The sequence below is a fragment of the Amblyraja radiata genome, chromosome 41 (genome assembly GCF_010909765.2).
Source record: "Amblyraja radiata isolate CabotCenter1 chromosome 41, sAmbRad1.1.pri, whole genome shotgun sequence".
Classification (NCBI taxonomy): domain Eukaryota; kingdom Metazoa; phylum Chordata; class Chondrichthyes; order Rajiformes; family Rajidae; genus Amblyraja; species Amblyraja radiata.
This window is the reverse complement of record NC_045996.1, coordinates 3797835-3821009: the sequence shown is the minus strand read 5'-3', so window position 1 is coordinate 3821009 and position 23175 is coordinate 3797835. Positions and strand designations below refer to the sequence as shown.

Genomic DNA, 23175 nt, shown 5'->3' with positions numbered 1-23175 from the left:
AAAATCCGTACAGACAGCACCCGTGGTCGGGGTCGAACCCAGGTCTCTGGCGCTGTGAGGCAGCAACTCTACCGCTGCGCCACCATGATGCACCAAAATAAACTGATCATAGTTACACTTGGGAGCGTCCACAAAAATATATATTTTTTTCTAAATAAAAAATAACCAATTTTACAGAAAGTCAAAAAACTCCCCAAAACTGAAAAGAAAAATAGCCCCCGAGGTGACTGATGGTAAGCTGAGAGGTGACCTTGCAGTCGGCATGGTAACCATCTACCTTCAGTCACGGACCAAAACTAGGCCACAAACGATTGAAACTGGGCCTTCAGGGGGGCCAAATATTGTTTTAAAAACCTTGTGGACAATTCCGGCAAAAGTTACAGAACAAATTTACCACACAGCAGTGTAACTGTTTGGTTTGGAGATACAGTGCGTAAATAGGCCCTTTGGCCCACCGAGTCCGCGCCGACCAGCGACCCCACATATTAACACTATCCTACACACACTAGGGACCAATTTACGTTTTATATTAAGCCAATTAACCTGTACGTCTTTGGAGTGTGGGAGGAAACCGATGATCTCGGAGAAAACCCACGTGGGTCAATGGAAGAACGTACAAACTCCGTACAGGCAGCACCCATAGTCAGGATTGAACTCGGGTCTCTGGCGCTGTGAGGCAGCAACTCTACCGTTGTGCCACCGTGCTGCCCTGCTGTGCAACCTTTAGCAGGCAAGGGACACGGTACGAACATTCAATGAATTCACAGATTTCATTGTGAGGCTTTTACTTCATGTTTTAATTATGTTATCATATTGAATGGCGGTGCAGGCTCGAAGGGCCGAATGGCCTACTCCTGCACCTATTTTCTATGTTTCTATGTTTCTATGTGTCTGTGTGAAAAAAAGCTCAGAAGCCATTCAGATCACGGACAATTAAGACTTTCCACTTCCGTGAACTAATGAATAAAATGTTCCAGTGAGAAGACTCTGCAGGGGGAAGAAAACTGCTCTGGGAAATTGGGATTGCAAATCTGTGCTTCAGTTCAGTTTCAGTCTAGTTTATTGTCACGTGTACTGAAGTACAGTGAAAAGCTTTTGGTTGCGTGCTAACCAGTTAGCGGAAAGACAATACATGATTACAATCGAGCCGTCCACAGTGTACAGATACATGATAAGGGGAATAACGTATAGTGCAAGGTAAGCCAGCAAAGTCCGATCAAGGATAGTCCGAGGGTCACCAATGAGGTAGGTAGTAGTTCAGGACTGCTCTCTGGTTGTGGTAGGATGATTTAGTTGCCTGATAATAACTGGGAAGAAACTGTCCCTGAATCTGGAGGTAGACAAAAATATTGGAGAAACTCAGCGGGTGAGGCAGCATCTATGGAGCGAAGGAATAGGTGCGTTTTCGCACTTCCGTAGTGCCCGATGGGAGAGAGGAGAAGAGGGAGTGGCCAGGGTGCGCTATTGGATCAATAGATTCAGGAGTGAGAAGGAGTGATGGGGACCGAAGATAGACACAAAATGCTGGAGTAACTCAGTGGGAACAGGCAGCATCTCTGGAGAGAAGGAATGGGCGACGTTTCGGGTCGAGAACCTTCCTCAGGCTGAGAGCGATGGGGATCCAGTCTGATCAGCCAGGGGGAGCCCATCACCCATCCATGTTCTCCCAGGAGGCTGTCCGACCGGCTGAGTTACTCCAGCACCTTGCCTCTTTTTTTGTAAATCAGCATCTGCAGTTCCTCGTGTCTGCACAGATGGGAATGTTGTGAATCGTTAATTTAATCAAACACTTTGGAGGGTAGAGGTGATTATTTTTGATGAGGTAGCAGGGGAGACTCTGGTGCTGTTATTCCAGTGGGGACGGTTGCCTGGCAACCAACATGTTGTACGACTGACTTCCTCTGGAACACCAACTCCCGCCTGTTGTTCCTGAGCAGACAACATAAGGTCATAAGGTCATGTGATAGGAGCAGAATTAGGCCATTCGGCCCATCAAGTCTACTCCTCCATTCAACCAGGGCTGATCTATCTTTCCCTCTCAAACCCATTCTCCTGCCTTCTCCCCATAACCCCTGACACCCGTACTGATCAAGAATCTGTCTATCTCTGCCTTAAATATATCCACTGACTTGGCCTCCACAACCTTCAGTGGCAAAGAATTCCACAGATTCACCGCCCTCTGACTAAATACATTTTTCCTCATCTCCTTCCTGAATAAATGTACTTTAATTTTGAGGCTGTGACCTCTAGTCCTAGACTCTCCCACTAATGGGAACATCCTCTCCACATCCACTCTATATGGTATTCGGAAAGTTTCAATGAGGTCCCCCCTCATTCTTATAAACTCCAGCGAGTACAGGCCCAGTGCCGACAAACGCTCATCATAGGTTAACCCACTCATTCCTGGGATCATTCTCGTAAACCTCCTCTGGACCCTCTCCAGAGCCAACACATCCTTCCTCAGATACAGGGCCCATAATTGATCACAATATTCCAAATGCAGCCTGACCAGGGCCTTGTGAAGCCTCAGCATTACATCCCTGTGGAACATGTGCAGATTCCCACCCAGTGGTATGAATATTGAAGAAGGGTCTCGACCCGAAATGTCACCAATTCCTTCTCTCCATAGATGCTGCCTCACCCACTGAGTTCCTCCAGCACTTTGTGCCTACCTTCGGTATGGATATTGACATCTCTAACTTCAAGTAATCCCTGCATCCCCTCTCTCTCCATCCCTCCCCCAACCTAGTCGTCGTACTAGTTTTACTGTCAGTATCCACTCATTATCGCCTTCCCCACAGCCAACAATGGACCATTGTGGGCTCCACCTTTCCTTGATCATCGTTGAACCTTTCATTCCTTTGTTCCATGTACCTCTTCACATCTTTAATTCCGCTCTCCCCTGACTCTCCGTCTGAAGAAGGGTCTCCACCCGAAACCTCACCTGTTCCTTTTAGTTTAGATTAATGTAATTTAGAGATACAGCGTGGAAACAGGCCCTTCGGCCCACCGAGTCCATGCCGACCAGCGATCCTTGCACACTAACATTATCCTACACACACTGGGGACAATTTGTATTAGTACCGAAGCCAATTAACCTGCACGTCTTTGGAGCGTGGGAGGAAACCGGAGATCTTGTAGAAAACCCACGCAGGTCACGGGGAGAACGTACAAACTCCGTACAGACAGCACCCGTAGTCAGGATCGAACCCGGGTCTCTGGCGCTGTAAGGCAGCAACTCTACCGCTGCGCCACAATGTCTTTTATCAGAATCGTGTTGTCATTCAGCACAGAATCGGGCCATTTGGCCCAACTTGTCCATGCCGACCAAGATGCCCCATCTACGCTAGTCCTGCCTGATGAATTTGGCCCACATCCCACTCCATTTTGTCCGAGGTGTAGCCTGACCCGCTGAGTTGCTCCAGCACATTGCTTTGTCGATCTCTGTTGTACCTGTGCCACGTGGATGAACTTGGTGAAGACTTCTGCTCGTTGGACGGGGGTGGGCCTGGTGAGGATCATCAGCTGGACCCACTGCGAGATGCCGTTGACCAGCGAGACTGCCCGCTCCAGCGCCGGGTTCTCCCGCAAGCAGCCGCTGAGTGTGTAGCTCCTGTAGTCCAGGTACTGCAACAGAGCACAGGTAGTTACAAGATGCCCTGGACATGTAGCTCCTGTAGTCAATAGACAATAGACAATAGGTGCAGGAGTAGGCCATTCGGCCCTTCGAGCCAGCTGATCATCCTCAATCAATACCCCGTTCCTGCCTTGATTAGTACTAATTGTTGATTAGTACGGGTGTCAGGGGTTATGGGGAGAAGGCAGGAGAATTGGGTTAGGAAGGTGAGATAGATCAGCCATGATTGAATGGCAGAGTAGACTTGATGGGCCGAATGGCCTAATTTTGCCCCTATCACTTATGACCGTATGAGGCTTTGGAGTGGGTGGAGAGGGGGTTTGAGAGGGGGTTTGAGAGGGGGTTTACCAGAATGTTGCCTGATTTCCAGGGAGCGGTTGGATAGACTTGGATTGTTTTCTCTGGAATGTTGCAGGTTGAGAGGGAGAGCTGATATTCAATGAAGAGAGGCATAGATAGGGTAGACAGTCAGAACCTTTCCACCAGGGTGGAAAAGTCAATGACTAGAGGGCGTGGCTTTAGGGTGAGAGGGGCAAAGTTTAAAGGAGATGTGTGGGGCAGGTTTTTTTACACAGAGGGTGGTGGGTGCCTGGAACTCGCTGGCAGGGGTGGTGGTGGAGGCAGATACAATAGTGGCGTTTAAGAGGCTTTTAGACAGGCACATGGATATGCAGGGAATGGTGGGATACGGATCACGTGCAGGCAGAGAGTAGTTTAACTCATCATCATGGCTAGCAGGGACATTGTGGGCTGAAGGGCCTGTTCCTGTGCTGTACTGTTCTATGGCTGACAATGCTCTCACCAACAATAGGATGGGTCCGCTGAGGACCAACCTCACTGGTGACCCAGCGGTAGAGTTGCTGCTTCACAGCGCCAGAGACCCGGGTTCCATCCCGACTATGGGTGCTGTCTGTACGGAGTTTGTACCTTCTCCCCGTGACCATGTGGGTTTTCTCCGGGTGCTCCGGTTTCCACCCACACTCCAAAGACGTGCTGGTTTGTAGGTTAATTGGCTTTGGTAAAGATTGTAAATTGTTCCTAGTGTGTGTAGGACTAGTGCTAGTGTACGGGGATCGCTGGTAGGCGTGAGCTCGGTGGGCCGAGGGGCCTGTGTCTGCGTTGTAAATCTCACAGGGAGAACGTACAAACTCCACACCGACAGCACTCATAGTCAGATGGAACCCGGGTCTCTGGTGCTGTGAGGTAGCAACTCTACCGCTGCACCACCATGCTGACCTTTTGAATATTGATTTCTCTAACTTCAACTAACCATTGTATCCCCCCCCCCCTTCTCCATCCCTCCCTCATCCAAGTTGTTGTCATAGCTTCAAAGTCATCTTGTTTGTAGACATCTTCATTGTCTGTAACTCATTTTCACCCAGCCCACAGCAAACAATGGCCGATCTGCTTTATCATTGTTACACTTTTGTATATCTTTCATTCATTTGTTCTAAATCTCTTGTTACCCTTTCCCCTGACTCTCAGTGCGAAGAAGGGTCTCGACCCGAAACGTCACCCATTCCTTCTCTCCAGAGATGCTACCTGTCCCGCTGAGATACCCCAGCATTTTGTGTCTTCTACAGGTACACAGTAGAGAGCATGCTGACCGGTTGCATCGTGGCTTGGTTCGGCAACTTGAGCGCCCAGGAGCGGAAAAGACTGCAAAAAGTTATAAACACTGCCCAGTCCATTATCGGCTCTGACCTCCCCACCATCAGAGGGATCTATCGCAGTTGCTGCCTCAAAAAGGCTGGCAGCATCATCAAGGACCCACACCATCCTGGCCACACACTCATCTCACCGCTACCTTCAGGTAGAAGGTACAGGAGCCTGAAGACTGCAACGTCCAGGTTCAGGAATAGCTACTTCCCCACAGCCATCAGGCTATTAAACTCAACTCATACAAAACTCTGAACATTAATAGCCTATTGCACTTTATCTGATTATTTATGTGTGTGTATATATATTCAATGGTATATGGACACACTGATCTGTTCTGTATTTATGCCTACTATATTCTGTTGTGCTGAAGCAAAGCAAGAATTTCATTGTCCTATCTGGAACACATGACAATAAACTCTCTTGAATCTTGAATCTTGAATCTATCTTCGGTTAAAGCCCAGCATCTGCAGTTCCTTGCTCAACTAATCTGATGACTGATTGATGTTTTGTCAACTGCCGGTCAGTTTTGATGGTTGCAGTATGCGGGAACAGTGATTAACTAAGTAGAAGAGGTTGTGAAGGAACGTGAATCTTACCGAGAGACGGCAGAAGCATTTGAACTCCAGGTAGGTGAGGTGCTCAGCCAGCTCCGTGGGATCCAGGTGATCGAACAGCAGAGAGACCTTGCGTTTCTTGTTGTTGTTAGGCGTCCCGTGTAGAGTGTACTTGCGTGTCCACTCCTGCATGTGACTGCCAAAGTATCGGGGGGGGGGAGAGAGAGAACGTCAGGGCAAGAGATCCCGGTCACGTCAAGAGTAGACAACAGACAATAGACAATAGGTGCAGGAGTAGGCCATTCGGCCCTTCGAGCCAGCACCGCCATTCAATGTGATCATGGCTGATCACCCACAATCAGTACCCCGTTCCTGCCTTCTCCCCATATCCCCTGACTCCGCTATTTATTAAGACCCCTACCCAGCTCTCTCTTGAAAGTATCCAGAGAACCGGCCTCCACTGCCCTCTGAGGCAGAGAATTCCACAGACTCACCACTCTCTGTGAGAAAAAGTGTTTCCTCGTCTCCGTTCTAAATGGCTTACCCCTTATTATTAAACTGTGGTCCCTGTTTCTGGACTCCCCCAACATCGGGAACATGTTTCCTGCCTCTAGCGTGTCCAAGCCCTTAACAATCATATATGTTTCAATAAGATACCCTCTCATCCTTCTAAACTCCAGAGTGTACAAGCCCAGCTGCTCCATTCTCTCAGCATAAGACAACATCTCTCAGCAGTATTCAAGAGAGGAAACGATCGGGTAGAGGCTCAGAAGATAGACACAAAGCGCTGGAGCGTCTCAGCGGGACAGGCAGCATCTCTGGGGAGAAGGAATGGATGGGTGACGTTGCAGACCGAGACCCTTCTTCAGTCTGAAGTAGGGCCCCTGCCCGAGATGTCGCCCATTCCTTCTCTCCAGAGATGCAGCCTGTCCCGCTGAGTTATAACAATTACAGCACGGAAACAGGCCATCTCGACCCCTCTAGTCCGTGCCGAGTTACTCCAGTCTACCTTCGTTTGAAACCAGCGTCTGCAGTTCCTTCCTATCCGGGTTGACAGACGCACAGAGTCTCTTGCCCGGAGTCAGGGAATCCGACCACGGAACAATGACATTAATTCCCACAACATGACAAGCCTGTAAACACAACGCTCATAGGCAACATAATAAACTGAAAGAAAAAGAGTGATTGAGTCATACAGCACGGAAACAGGCCCTTCGGCCCAACTCGTCCATGCTGACCAAGATGCCCCATCTAAATCAGTCCCATTTGCCCGCGTTCGGCCCATATATCCCTCTAAACCTCCCTATCCATGTATCTGTCCAGTTGCCTTGTACATGTGTTATTGTACCTGCCTCAACTACCTGCTCTGGCAGCTCGGTCCATACATCATAGAAACATAGAAACTAGGTGCAGGAGGAGGCCATTCGGCCCTTTGAGCCAGCACCGCCAGTCATTGTGATCATGGCTGATCGTCCCCTCTCAATAACCCGTGCCTGCCTTCTCCCCATATCCCTTGACTCCACCAGCCCCTAGAGCTCTATCTAACTCTCTCTTAAATCCATCCAATGACTTGACCTCCACTACCCTCTGTGGCAGGGAATTCCACAAATTCACAACTCTCTGGGTGAAAAAGTTTTTTCTCACCTCAGTCTTAAATGGCCTCCCCTTTATTCTAAGACTGTGGCCCCTGGTTCTGGACTCACCCAACATTGGGAAATTTTTTCCTGCATCTAGCTTGTCCAGTCCTTTTATAATTTTATATGTTTCTATAAGAACCCCCCCTCATTCTTCTAAACTCCAGTGAATACAAGCCTAGTCTTTTCAATCTTACCTCATATGACAGTCCCGCCATCCCAGGAATCAATCTCGTGAACCTACGCTGCACTGCCTCAATCACAAGGATGTCCTTCCTCAAATTAGGAGATCAAAACTGTATAGATGTGGTCTCACCAGAGCCCTATACAACTGCAGAAGAACCTCTTTACTCCTATACTGAAATCCTCTTGTTATGAAGGCCAACATTCCATTAGCTTTCTTCACTGCCTGCTGTACCTGCACACCAACTTTCAGTGACCGGTGTACAAGGACACCCAGGTCTCGCTGCACCTCCTCCTTACCTAACCTAACCTAATCTGGCCCCCCCATCTGGGCCCCCCATATCTCACTGACCTCCTCTCCCCCTACCAACCCTCACGATCCCTCAGATCCACATCAGCCGGTCTCCTCTCCATCCACAAGTCCAACCTCCGCAGTTTTGGGGACAGAGCCTTCTCCAGGGCAGCTCCCAGGCTCTGGAACTCCCTCCCCCAACTGATCCGCAATTCCGTGTCCCTCACCATCTTCCAGTCCAGCCTCAAGACCCATCTCTTCACCTCTGCCTATCCTTAGCCCCACGTCCCCCTCCCTTTTCATCTGTGCATGAATTGCCTTATATTGTGTTTTGAATTGAATTCTGTCTTTAATTTGTGTACTAGTCATGTCTCTACTATTTATTTCATTCCCCTTACATGTTTTTCCTCTACCTGCTAAATTTTTGTAAGGTGTCCTTGAGACTCTTGAAAGGCGCCCATAAATAAAATGTATTATTATTATAATTAACCTAACCTGAAAGAATTGCCCTGCAGGTTCATATTAAATTTTATATATATGATATTGAAGGTGGGCGTCACGGTGGCGCAGCGGTAGAGTTGCTGCCTCACAGCGCCAGAGAGCCGGGTTCGATGCTGCATATGGGTGCTGTCTGAATGGAGGTTTGCACTGTGCAGGACCGCTCTATGTGTCATTCTGTGCCGGACCTTAACCTGGCCCAAACTGCAGTGAACAAGCCATCACCTCCAGCGGTGAAGCCCCCTCTACCACCCCGTCGCTCCGGGTTGCCCGCTAGTGCCACCCAACGGCCATACGACAACCAGCCCCTTGCGCCAGGCACCCGCCCAACGTCAGGGCACCCATACCACTGTGTCAGGCACTCACCCCACCTCACGGCCACACAGCGCCCACCCCGCGCTCCGGGCACCCACTCACCCTGTACCCGAGCTCCCACTCCACTGTGTCATCACCCACCCCATCACATGACACCCTTCCCCAGGTGCCAGGCACCCGCTCCCCCGCGCCAGTCCCCCCTCTCCGGTGCCAGTCGCTGCTCTCACATGTTGGAGGTGTCGATGAGGCTGCAGTGTGCCTCCTCACCCTCGCTCCGCACCACCTCCCACAGCTGTGACATCACCGCCTCCAGCTCCGAGTCCATTGTGAACACCACCGGGTAGAGGGCGATCCAGTACCTGCGACACAAACACACACACAGCGTGAGACATCCCCTCCCTCACTGGCACGCAGCACGGTGACACATCCCCTCCCCGTCCACCCTGGACACCCCCACCCTCACCCCCACCACCCAATGCCGTCAGGTCCCCTCCCCTCACACACACAGTGGCACCACGTCCCATCCAAGTGACCGGTGACCAGTGTCCAATGAGCAGTTCCTTGTATAAAGTGCCTATTGACCAATGACCAATGACCAATACCCAATGACCAATGACCAATACCCAATGACCAATACCCAATGACCAATACCCAATGACCAATACCCAATGACCAATGACCAATACCCAATGACCAATACCCAATGACCAATACCCAATGACCAATACCCAATGACCAATGACCAATACCCAATGCCTATTGCCCAATGCCTGCCTCCCCCCGCCAGCTGTCGACCATCTCCACTGATCCTCTCCCCAATTTGTTGCCTCCCCAGATGTGTGTCCGGATCCCGTTCCCGGTATTCCTGGTTCCCGGGATTTTCACCGCAGTGGGCAGTGGGCAGGAGGCGCAGCCCCACCATCCCTGGGTCCAGCCCACCCACAGAGTCCCCCTGCCCAGAGGGTGAGGGTGAGGGTGAGGGTGGGGGTGGGGGTGGTTGGGCCAGCGAGAGGTCAGGCCAACGTCTCTGGGACCAACACGGACCCAACTCTCCCCCCCGCCCCACCCTCTGTCCCCACGCACGGTGGGCCTACCTCACCAGGTGGCAGATCCTCACACGCTGTTGGCATGGCTTCTCCCCTGAAGCATCTCGATAGGTGGCCGCAGGTCAAGGATAATAGCGGGCATACCTGAAGAAAGGTCTCGGCTCGAAACATTGCCTATTTCCTTCGCTCCGTAGATGCTGCCGCACCCGCTGAGTTTCTCCATCACTTTTGTCTACCAAGGATAATAGTGGGGTGGCCATTCGGCCCATCACTTGTCTACTGGCCCCGCCAGGGCTGGCTGCCTCCCTCCTCCCTTCCTCCCTCTCCAAACCCTCGGGGGGACGGAACCGAGAGATGTGATGTTTAAAAAATATCCCAAAACTCACTTTGATTATGGGTTAAGACTTGGATTATTTTTTATGAAGAAAACCACAATAAACTAAACTAAAGTAAAGTAAATTAAACTAAAAAGCGGCATGGTGGCGCAGTGTTAGAGTTGCTGCCTCTCAGCGCCAGAGACCTGGGTACCATCCTGACTACGGGTGCTGTCTGTACAGAGTTTGTACCTTCTCCCCGTGACCTGTGTGGGTTTTCTCTGGGATGTCCGGTTTCCTCCCACACTCCAAAGACGTACAGGTTTGTAGGTTAATTGGCTTGGTGTGTGTGTAAATTGTCCCTAGTGTGTAGAATAGTGTTAGTGAGCGGGGATCATTGGTCGGCGTGAACTGGGTGGGCCGAAGGGCTTGTTTCTGAGCTGTATCTCTAAACTATAAAACTAAAAGAAAGAATTGCAGATGCTGGAATCTTGAGGAGAACACAAAGTGCTGGAGTAATTCAGCGGGTCAGGCAGCATCTCTGGAGGACATGGATAGAAGACGTTTCAGGTCGGGATCCATCTTCAGACTGAGGAAGTGGCCTGACCTGAAACGTCTCTTATCCATGTTCTCCAGAGATGCTGCCTGCCCCGCTGTGTTACTCCAGCACTTTATGTATCAATAAAAGGGCAGGTGGGATAGATGTAGGATTCTCTCTGCCCCCTTTTTGATGTAACGTTCTGTTCAAACCAGAGAGGAAAGTTCAAAGTATCTTTATAGAACATTCTTGTTCAAACCAAGGAAAAGATTTAAAGTATTTTTAAGCAAACTTTAACTTTAGTCTCTTGCCCAGAGTAGGGGAATCGAGAACCAGAGGACATAGGTTTAAGGTGAGGAGGGAAAGATTGAATTAGTTTAGTTTATTGTCACGTGTACCGAGCTACAGTGGAAGGCTTTAGTTGCGTGCTAACCAGTCAGCGGAAAGACAATACATGATTCCAATCGAGCCGTCCACAGTGTACAGATACATGATAAGGGAATAATGTTTAGTGCAAGGTAAAGCCAGTAAAGTCTGGTCAAGGATAGTCCGAGGGTCACCAATGAGGTAGATAGTAGTTCAGGACTGCTCTCTGGTTGTGGTGGGATGATTCATTGGGTAATAATGAAGTTACCTGGGGAACATTTTCACGCAAAGACTGGGGTGTGAATAGAATGAGCTGCCTGGGGGAGGTATTCGAGTGAGACACTAAAGCTGATTCGAGGTCACGGAGTGGTGGATAAGAATATCTGCTTCCTGCTGATGTGGAACTTTAAAAGTCCCCACGCACACACACAGTTTTGTTTATTTATTGTCACGCGTACCAAGGTACAATGAAATGGTTGTAAGTGTTTTTAAGCAGACTTTAATTCTAGACCCACACAATCTCTTGCCCAGAGGAGGGGAATCGAGAACCAGAGGACATCGGTTTAAGATGAGGGGGGAAAGATTTAAACACTAAACTGCACACACCATAAACCCAGCCCAGCACAGCAGGCCTTGACAATAGACAATAGGTGCAGTAGGAGGCCATTCGGCCCTTCGAGCCAGCATCGCCATTCACCGTGATCATGGCTGATCATCCACAATCAGTACCCCGTTCCTGCCTTCTCCCCACATCCCCTGACTCCTCTATCTTTAAGAGCTCCATCTAACTCTCTCTTGAAAACATCCATAGAATTGGCCTCCACTGCCTTCTGAGGCAGAAAATTCCCCAGATTCACAACTTTCTGGGTGGAAAAGCTTTTCCTCATCTCCGTCCTAAATGGCCTTCTCCTTATTCTTAAACTGTGGCCCCTGGTTCTGGACTCCCCCAACATCGGGAACATGTTTCCTGCCTCTAGCGTGTCCAATTCCTTAATAACCTTATATGTTTCAATAAGATCCCCTCTCATCCAGAGTATACAAGACCAGCTGCTCCATTCTTTCAACATATGACAGTCCCGCCATCCCGGGAATTAACCTGGTGAATCTACGCTGCACTCATTCAATAGCAAGAATGTCCTTCCTCAAATTAGGGGACCAAAACTGCACACAATACTCCAGATGTGGTCTCACTAGGGCCCTGTACAACTGCAGAAGGACATCTTTGCTCCTATACTCAACTCTTCTTGTTATGAAGGCCAACATGCCAATAGCTTTCTTCACTGCCTGCTGTACCTGCATGCTTACTTTCAGTGAGTGATGAACAAGGACCCCCAGAGGGCACAGGTTTAAGGTGGGCATAGGACATAGGTTTAAGGTGAAGGGCCTGTTTCCATACTATATCACTCCACCCCTCTATGTGTGCTATTCCCAGAGGAGGAAACGCTGTCTTTTTTTTGAACCAGAATATAAATGTAATCAATTATTTACAACAAAAATATTTGCAATACAAAACAATGCAAACGCCCATCACCAAATACAAAAATCACCAAATATTCTTAAATACCATTTTAAGGTGAAGGGGAGAAGATTTAATAGGAATCCAAGGTGTAACTTTTTCATGCAAAGGGTGGTGGGTGTATGGAACAAGCTGCCAGAGGAGGTAGTTGAGGCTGTGACTATCCCATCGTTTAAGAATCAGTTAGACAGGTACATGGATAGGACAGGTTTGGAGGGATATGGGCCAAACGCTGGCAGGTGGGACATGTATATGGGGCATGTTGGCCGGTAGGGGCAAGTTGGGCCGAAGGGCCTGTTTCCATGCTGTAAAACTGCATCACGTTTCTCCCTAGTTTGACCAGGGATGTTATTTCGAACATGCTGAAGCTTTTCTCAAAGATAGACATAAAATGCTGGGGTTACTCAGTTTCCTGCTGCCTGACCTGCAGTGTTACTCTGGCATTGTGTTTCTATCGTTGGTGTAAACGAGCATCTGTAGTTCCCTTTAATTACATTTAAACTCTTCTCCCTGGTTTGAACAGGAATGTTACTTATAGTCATAGTCACAGAGTGATACAGTGTGAACTTGCCCACACCAGCCAACATGCCCCAGCTACACTAGTCCCACCTGCCTGCGTTTGGTCCATATCCTTCCAAACCTGTCCTACTCATGTACCTGTCTAACTGGTTCTTAAACGCTGCAATAGTCCCTGCCACAACTACCACCTCTGGCAGCTCGTTCCATGCACCTAACACTATTGGCGTGAAGAAGTTACCCCTCGGATTCATATTCAATCTTTTCCCCTTCACCTTGAACCTATGTCCTCTGGTTCTCAAGACCTGCTGTGCTAGGCTGGGTTATTGTGTGTGCGTGGGGACTTTTAAAGTTCCACCTCAGCACAAAGTAGATATTCTTATCTACCTGCTCCGTGACCTCAAGGCTGCTGTGCAAGGCCTCACTTCTCTGAACTCAGCCCTTCAAAGGAGAAACGTACCAAATGGGGAAGTCTCTCAGCATGAGGAAAACCCCTCTCTGGTACCGACTACTGTGGCCTCGTTCACAATGACTGGGTCTAGCAGCCAAACGCACACACGCACACGCACACGCACACGCACGCACACGCACACACACGCACACACACATGCACGCACGCATACTCACAAACACACGTGCGCACGCGCACACATACACACACACGCACACGCAAACACACGCACACGAACGCACATGCATAGGCACACACACACGCATAGGCACACACACACAAATGCACACACATACGACACACCCACGCACGCATTCACACATGCACCTGCGCATACATACACACACACACACAAACACGCACACGCATGCACGCACACACAAACACAGACACGCACACACAGGCACACACACACAAATGCACACACATAAGACACATGCACGCACACATACACATACAAACACGCACCCGTGCACACATACACATGCACACATACGCACACACAACACACAGACACATGCACACACACACACACACTCATGCATACACGCTCACACACGTACACACATGCACACACACAGACAAAGGCACGTGTGCACGCACACACACGTGTACACAGATACACACAGGCGTACACACACATGCCATAAGAGGAATGATTGGAAAGACTGGGCTTGTATTCACTGGAATTTAGAAGGATGGGGGGGGCATCTTACAGAAACGTATAAAATTATAAAAGGACTGGACAAGCTAGATGCAGGAAAAATGTTCCCAATGTTGGGCGAATCCAGAACCAGGGGCCACAGCCTTAGAATAAAGGGGAGGTCATTTAAAACTGAGGTGAGAAAAAACGTTTTCACCCAGAGAGTTGTGAATTTGTGGAATTCTCTGCGGAGGCCAATTCACTGGATGAATTTAAAAGAGAGTTAGATAGAGCTCTAGCGGCTAGCGGAATCAAGGGATATGGGGAGAAGGCAGGCACGGGGTACTGATTGTGGATTATCAGCCATGATCACAATGAATGGAGGTGCTGGCTCGAAGGGCCAAATGGCCTCCTCCTGCACCTATTTCCTATGTTTCTATGCATTCACACACACTAGCTCACACAGACAGACACACGCACAATATATATGTATATATATATACTTTGCATTTCAAGGTGAATGGCATAATTCAACTTACAAGCAGAATTATGCCATTCAATAACAACTACACTAGTCCCACCTGCCTGTGTTTGGCCCATATCCCTCTGAACCTATCCTATCCATGTACAGTACCTGTCTAAATGTCTCTTAAACGTTTAGTACCGTACTAGTCGCTGTTCCAGCTTTGCCGATCTCAATGAACACAGAGATGCCAGACATAAGTGCAGGTGTCAGGGGTAATGGGGAGAAGGCAGGAGAATGGGGTTAGGAGGGAGAGATAGACCACCCATGACTGAATGGCAGAGTAGATCTTGTTCTGGTCCTATCACTTATGAACTTACGCAATACATTTTTAAAAATTGTTAATCACCACCACTCGATATAAATTGTTCTTGCCAACTTTTTTACAATTAAACTGCTTTCCGGACATCTCAGTCTGACCTCAGCAAGGCCAGCAGCACAATCAAGGACCAGTCGCACCCCGGCCACTCCCTCTTCTCCCCTCTCCCATCGGGCAAGAGGTACAGAAGTGTGAAAACGCACACCTCCAGATTCAGGGACAGTTTCTTCCCAGCTGTTATCAGGCAACTGAACCATCCTACCACAACCAGAGAGCAGTCCTGAACTACTATCTACCTCACTGGTGACCCTCGGGACTATCCTTGATTGGACATTGCTAGCTTTATCTTGCACTTATTCCCTTATCATGTATCTGTACACTGTGGACGGCTCGATTGTAATCATGTATTGTCTTTCCGCTGACTGGTTAGCACGCAACAAAATCTTTTCACTGTACCTCGGTACACGTGACAATAAACTAAACTGAACACTACAGAATAAACAATCCAAATTTGTCCACCCTCTCCATATAGCTAAAGGGCCTGTCCCACTTTCACGACCTAATTCACGACCTCTGCCGAGTTTGCCCTGGACTCATACTCGCAGCATGGTCGTCACGAGATCGTAGGTAGGTCGTAGTAGGCCGTGATGCTAGTCGTAGGTACTCGTGGCATCAAGTAGTTCGGGGCGTTTTTTCTAGCCTGATGGAAAATGTCCACAAGTAAAAAAGGTTGTGAATTAGGTCGTGAAAGTGGGACAGGCCCATTACCCCTCTGACAGCAAGCTAGAGTGAACTGAAGTGAACAGGGTTGCTCGTCCCACCATGCCGCTATGATAGAGTGGTTGAAAGGATATAGGAGCAGGAGTTTGTGGGCGAATTCAGCGGATGGGATGATCCAGCTGTGCATCATCAACGTCACCTTCACCGTCTCGCTACTGCATCGCAGGTTCCCGTCCACATCTGTGGGGAAACAAAACATCAGGTCACACACGCGAGGCTCACCAGCAACCAAAGCTCGGCATTAAGGGCGGCACGGTGGCGCAGCGGTAGAGTTGCTGCCTCTCAGCGCCAGAGACCCGGGTTCGATCCTGACTACAGGTGCTGTCTGTATGGAGTTTGTACCTTCTCCCCGTGAGCTGCGTGGGTTTTCTCTGGGTGCTCCGGTTTCCGCCCACACTCCAAAGACGTACAGATTTGTAGGTTAATTGTCTTCGGTAAAATTGAAAGTTTAGTTTAGTCTAGTTTAGAGATACAGCGTGGAACCAGGCCCTGTGGCCCACCGAGTCCACACCGACCAGCAATTCCCCGCACACTAACACTAACACTATCCTACACACACTAGGGGACAATTTTCATTTATACCAAAGCCAATTAGCCTACAAACCTGTACGTCTTTGGAGTGTGGGAGGATTCCAGAGATCCCGGAGAAAACCCACGCAGGTCACGGGGAGAACGTACAAACTCCGTACAGACAGCACCCGTGGTCACGAGACCGTGACCTGCGTGGGTTTTATCCGGGTGCTCCGGTTTCCTCCCACACTCCGAAGACTTACAGGTTTGTAGGGTAATTGGTTTGGTATAAATGAAAATTGTCCCCGTGTGTGTGTGTATGATAGTGTTATGCCCCTGTCCCACTTAGGAAACCTGAACGGAAATCTCTGGAGACTTTGCGCCCCACCCAAGGTTTCCGTGTGGTTCCCGGAGGTTGCAGGTGGTTGCCGGAGGTTGCAGGTAGTGGAAGCAGGTAGGGAGACTGACAAAAACCTCCGGGAACCGCACGGAAACCTTGGGTGGGGCGCAAAGTCTCCAGAGGTTCCGTTCAGGTTTCCTAAGTGGGACAGGGGTATTAGTGTGCGGGGATCGTTGGTTGGTATGGACTTGGTGGGCCGAAGGGCCTGTTTCCACGCTGTATCTCTAAACTAAACTAAAGGTGGAAGGAGAGGAGTGGAAAGAGGAAGTTGACTCGATGCAAGAGGCTCTGTCTTCACCAACAGCTTGCTGTCGACCAGGTAGTCAGCATGGAATGAATGTCCACACTCCGCACAAACAGCCCCCAAAGGCAGCAACACAGTCTAATTGAACACTGAGAGATACAGCAGGGGAACAGGCCCTTCGGCCCACCAAGTCCATGCTGACCATCAATCACCCATTCACACTAGTTCCATGTAATAGCTTTTTTATGAGGAAAATTTATATGTGAATGCAAGAACTCCAGGTGCAGGTTTAGTTTAGTTTAGTTTAGAGATACAGGTTGGACACAGGCCCTTCGGCCCACCGAGTCTGTGCTGACTATCGATCACCCGTTCACACTAGTTCCATGTTATCCTACTTTCTCCACTCATTCATAGCTGTGTTTAGTTTAGTTTAGAGATACAGCGCGGAAACAGGCCCTTCTGCCCACCGAGCCCACACGGACCAGCGATCACCGCACACTATAAACAGAGGAAAAACAGGTGCAGGAGTGGGCCATTAGGCCCATCGAGCCAGAACTACCATTCATTATGATCATGGCTGATCATCTAAAGTCAGTACCCCATTCCTGCTTTCTCCCCATATCCCTTGATTCTGTTAGCTCTAAGAGCTAAATCTAACTCTCTCTTGAAAAAATCCAGTGATTTGGCCTCCACTGCCCTCTGTGGCAGATAATCCCACAGATTCACAACTCTCTGGGTGATAACGTTTTTCCTCATCTCAGTCCTAAATGGCCTAGCCCTTATTCTTAAACTGTGTGACACCTGGTTCTGGACGCCCCCAACATGGGGAACATTCCTGCATCTAGCCTGTCCAATTCTTGATACCCTCTCATCCTTCTAAATGCCAGTGAATACAAGCTCAGTTGACCCATTCTGTAATGATATGTCAGTCCCGCCATCCCGGATATTAGACCGACAGACAGACAGACAGCCCGTTATGCAGGCGGGGGACAGGGCAAGCGGGGGGAGCGCTGTCTGAGTGAAATTCACACGGTGCCAAGCTAATGTGATACAGACACACACCGCGATGAACAGGAAGGTTGCCGCTGTAATTAAGACGGTGAAAGCACAGTGTACAGGAATGGTCACGCACGTCCTTTAAAGGGGGGCGCGGGGAGGGGCGAGAAGTCAGGAGAAGGGGAGACGGGGTGGGGAGAAGGAATGGAGACAACATAAGAAGCCAGAGATACACAGCTGTGAAGGTATAGGTGACGTTTCAGGTCGAGACTTGACATTACCGGTCGGTTATCCTTGGTTCTGAAAACTACTGCTTACGTTTTTTCCCCCCAATGAGTCAAGGAAATTCACCGGTCAGCACCGGCTACAACCTACGAGAACCTACGACCTCCCGGCGACCCACCTACGGCACGAGAATTCTCGCTACTCTCCATGGCGGCTTCATTCTAGTCACCGCTAATTTTTCAACATGTTGAAAGATTCAGCGGCGATCATAATGAGGCCGCGACTAGTTCCCAGAATGCGGGAACTCCTCACGACCATGAAGGTGACACCCCGGCAACCACCCGCGAACAAGTGGCGACCGCATAGTCTCCTGCAGCCGCCTAAAAAGTCGTCCAAGTGGTACAGGCCCGTTAGGCAGCAACTCTGCCACTGCCAAATAATGCCACATAATGCAGGTCATAGCATCTACGAGCACAGTGTCCATCTGACTGACGAAGGAGGGTCCATTGGTGAACAAGAGTACGGTGGTAAAGAAGGCAGATGGTATGCTTGCCTGCACTGGTCAGGACATTGAGCATTAGAGTCAGGAAGTCTCTGGAGTTCCAGAGACTTCTGGAGTTTAGTTCAATTTAATGGAGGTGCTACATCTTGGCACGACAAATCAAAATAGGACGTACATGGTAAATGGTAGCGAATTGAGGAATGCAGTTGAACAGAGGGATCTAGGAATAACTGTGCATAGTTCCCTGAAAGTGGAATCTCATGTAGATAGGGTGGTAAAGAAAGCTTTTGGTGTGCTGGCCTTTATAAATCAGAGCATTGAGTATAGAAGTTGGGATGTAATGTTAAAATTGTACAAGGCATTGGTGAGGCCAATTCTGGAGTATGGTGTACAATTTTGGTCACCTAATTATAGGAAAGATGTCAACAAAATAGAGAGAGTACAGAGGAGATTTACTAGAATGTTGCCTGGGTTTCAGCAACTAAGTTACAGGGAAAGGTTGAACAAGGTCTTTATTCTTTGGAGCGCAGAAGGTTAAGGGGGGACTTGATAGAGGTCTTTAAAATGATGATAGGGATAGACAGAGTTGACGTGGATAAGCTTTTTCCATTGAGAGTAGGGAAGATTCAAACAAGAGGACATGATTTGAGAATTAAGGGACAGAAGTTTAGGGGTAACATGAGGGGGAACTTCTTTACTCAGAGAGTGGTAGCTGTGTGGAATGAGCTTCCAGTGGAAGTGGTGGAGGCAGGTTCGATTTTATCATTTAAAAATAAATTGGATAGGTATATGGACGGGAAAGGAATGAAGGGTTATGGTCTGAGTGCAGGTAGATGGGACTAGGGGAGAATAAGTGTTCGGCACGGACTAGAAGGGCCAAGATGGCCTGTTTCCGTGCTGTAATTGTTATATGGTTATATGTCATGCGGCAACGTTATAAAGCTTTGGTCAGGCTGTATTTGGAATATTATACACAGTTCTGGTTACCCCATAACAGGAAGGATGTGGAGGATGCAGAAGTGGTTTACCAGACGTTGCCTTAGCTACAAGCTTGGACAAACTTAGATTGTTTTCTCAGCATCACCATAGGTTACAGGAGGGACCTGCTGAAAGTTTATTAAAGTATATCGGGTGGCGTGGTGGTGCTGCGGTAGAGTTGCTGCCTCTCAGCGCCGGAGACCCGGGTTCGATCCTGACTACAAGTGGAGTTTGTAAGTTCTCCCCGTGACCTGCGTGGGTTTACCCCGGATGCTCCAGTTTCCTCCCACACTCCAAAGACTGTGCCGGGACCTTCGAATGACTGTGCCGGTTGGAAGGGAGTTAGTCGGGTGGTGTTTGGGATCAGGTCCAGTGGTCATGTGATCTGTGACCACACTGCCCACCTGACTGACCATCCATTAGTAGATCCTTCTGCAGCTAAAACTCCAGAGAAGGAAGGTCCATTGGTGAAACTGGAGCTTAGCAAGAAAGCAAGGAACTAAAAACTAATTTAAAGCCCTGTCCCACGGTACGAGTTCATTCCAAGATCTCTCCCGAGTTTGCCCTGATTCGAACTCGGAGATTTACGGTAATGGCCACTCGTCGGTACTCGGGGCCCTCGTGGACATTTTTCATAATGTTGAAAAATCTTCACGAGTCTTCCCGTGCTTACCTGCCGTTAGCGAGTCTTCCCGAGTACCTGCCGTTAGCGCTAAGAGACGTCCCCGAGCTCCGATGTACCCGCTACGTTCATTCTCCGTGCTTACCACGAGTTTGATATTTTTTAAACTCGGGAGAGCTCTTGGAATGAACTCGCACCGTGGGACAGGGCTTTAAGAACTTCTTAAACATTCTTAAAAAGGGACAGCACGGTGGCGCTGCGGTAGAGATGCTGCCTCACAGCGCCAGAGACCCGGGTTCGATCCCAACTATGGGTGCTGTCTGTACGGAGTTTGTACGTTCTCCCCGTGACCTGCGTGGGTTTTCTCCGAGATCTTCGGTTTCCTCCAAAGACGTACAGGTTTGTAGGTCAATTGGCTTGGTAAAATGTAAAAAAAAATATTGTCCAGTACTGAGTGATTCTAGAATTTTTCAGCGTACTATATCCAGCTCCAGATCCAGAAATGAGGGGGGAACCTCATTGAAACTTACCGAACAGTGAAAGCCTGGGTAGAGTGGATGTGGAGAGGATGTTTCCACCAGTGGCAGAGTCTGGGACTAGCCTCAGAATGAAAGGACATTCTTTTAGGAAAGAGAAATTTGTTCAGTCAGAGGGTGGTGAATCGGTGGAATTCTTTGCCACAGAGGCTGTGGAGGCCAAGTCTGTGGATATTTTTAAGGCAGAGATAGATAGATTCTAAATTAGTACGCGTGTCAGGGGTTATGGGGAGAAGGCAGGAGAATGGGGTTAGGAGGGAGAGATAGATCAGCCATAATTGAATGGTGGAGTGGACTTGATGGGCCAAATGGCCTGATTCTACTATCACTTCTGACCTCATGACCTTATGAAATTAATAACAGCCAGGAGAGTGCTTTTAATTTAGAGATACAGCGTTGAAACAGGCCCTTCGGCTTTCCATGTCTGCGCCGACCAGCGATCCCTGCACACTAACACTATCCTACACACATCAGGGACAATTCCACACTCCAAAGCCATGCAGGTTTGTAGGTTAATTGGCTTGATAAAATTGTGCATTGTCCCTAGTGTGTGTAGGATAGCATTAATGTGTGGGGATCGCTGGTCAGCGCCGTCTCGATGGGCCGAAGGGCCTGTTTCCACACTGTATCTCTAAACTAACCTAAACTGAAGTACATTTTCTTTTCAAATTGGACATCATAAAGATATCCTTATGGCAAAGCAGGCAAGTGGGAAACAGAAGGAAACAGAGGGACAAGGCCTGAAACGTCGCCAGTCCATTCATTGCCTCCGCAGATGCTGCCTTACTCCAGCACTGTGCGTTCTGTTCAAGCCTCATTAATCTGTCCACACAGTCACCCAGTGCCTTGTGACAGGATTTCTATCTCCCATTTTCTCCTCACTCCCCACTTTCTTCATCAGTGCAGACAGGGGTTATGGGGAGAAGGCAGGAGAATGGGGTTAGGAGGGAGAGATAGATCAGGCATGATTAAATGGTGGAGTAGACTTGATGGGCCGAATGGCCTAATTCTACTCCTATTCATTATCTGATGAAAGGCCTCCACCCTTGAATGTTAGCTCGAGTTCTCTTCCATGGATGCTGCCTGACCAGCTGAGCATTTCCAGTAATACTGGATAGAGTGGATGTGGGGAGGATGTTTCCACTAGTGGGAGAGTCTAGGACCAGAGGTCACAGCCTCAGAATTAAAGGACGTACCTTTAGAAAGGAAATGAGGAGGAATTTCTTCAGCCAGAGGGTTGTGAATCTGTGGAATTCATTGCCACAGACGGCTGTGGAGGCCGTGTCAGTGGATATTTTTAAGGCAGAGATAGATAGATTCACAATTAGTACGGTCAGAGGTTATGGGGAGAAGGCAGGACAATGGGGTTAAGAGGGAGAGATAGATCAGCCATGTTTGAATGACGGAGTAGACTTGATGGGCCGAATGGCCTAATTGTGCTCCTATCACTTATGACCTGATGAATACTTTGTCAATGTGTTGCTACATTCCGATTGAATCCGCTGAGAATGTTTGGGAAGCAGGAGAGGGGATGGGAGCTACAGAGTGAAACCAAGTTCAGATTTGTGTCTCTCTATTCTCGGCTGGAGAAATGGTGACTTGTAAATGTTCCCCAGACGTTCGTGAAGGTAACAAGATCAGGCAATCATGTGTTAGCGTGTAGTCATACAGCAACGACTTCAGTACCTGCCGTTGACCTTGTGAGCTGCAGCCAGTGAAGACCACAGCTCTCCACTTCATCCCAACCAGTCCCACACCACCACTGGCTTGTTTATGAAACGCAAATGTACATCAAGCCATTCACTCAAATTGCCCACAGCCACATGCACACTCACACTGACACGCACACGCTCACACTGACACAGACACCACACTCACAAACTCATACGCGCACACACACACACTGACACACACACACGCTCACACTGACACACACACGCACACACTGACACACACACGCACACACTGACACGCACACACTGACACGTGCACACTCACATTGACACATGCACGCGCACACTGACACTCACATTGACACACACACACACTGACACGCACTCACACACACTGACACGCACACACTGGCACACTCACACTGATACTCACACTGACACGCACACACTCACACTGACACGCACACACTCACACTGACACGCACACACTGACACACACACACTGACACGCACACACTGACACGCGCACACACACTCACACGCACACTCACACTGACACACACAAACTCACACGCACACACTCACATGCACACACTCACACACACACACACTGACACACACAGACACACACACAGACGCACACACAGACGCACACACACTGGCACACACACTGGTACACACACACACACTGGCACACACACA

The 23175-nt window shown here is 49.1% G+C and overlaps 1 protein-coding gene across 2 annotated transcripts in view; it reads right to left on the bottom strand.

Annotated features, from left to right (window-relative positions):
* The window catches only part of LOC116967789 (RAS guanyl-releasing protein 1-like), a 124307-nt gene that overhangs the window by 31555 nt on the left and 69577 nt on the right, over positions 1-23175 (bottom strand). For both annotated transcript variants that reach the window (XM_033014398.1, XM_033014399.1), the window contains exons 3-7: positions 15862-15967; positions 9870-9932; positions 9003-9134; positions 5896-6049; positions 3454-3627 (exon numbers count right to left, since the gene is read on the bottom strand). In XM_033014398.1, the coding sequence (XP_032870289.1) occupies positions 3454-3627; positions 5896-6049; positions 9003-9134; positions 9870-9932; positions 15862-15967 (629 nt within the window). The remainder of the gene's footprint in view (positions 1-3453; positions 3628-5895; positions 6050-9002; positions 9135-9869; positions 9933-15861; positions 15968-23175) is intronic.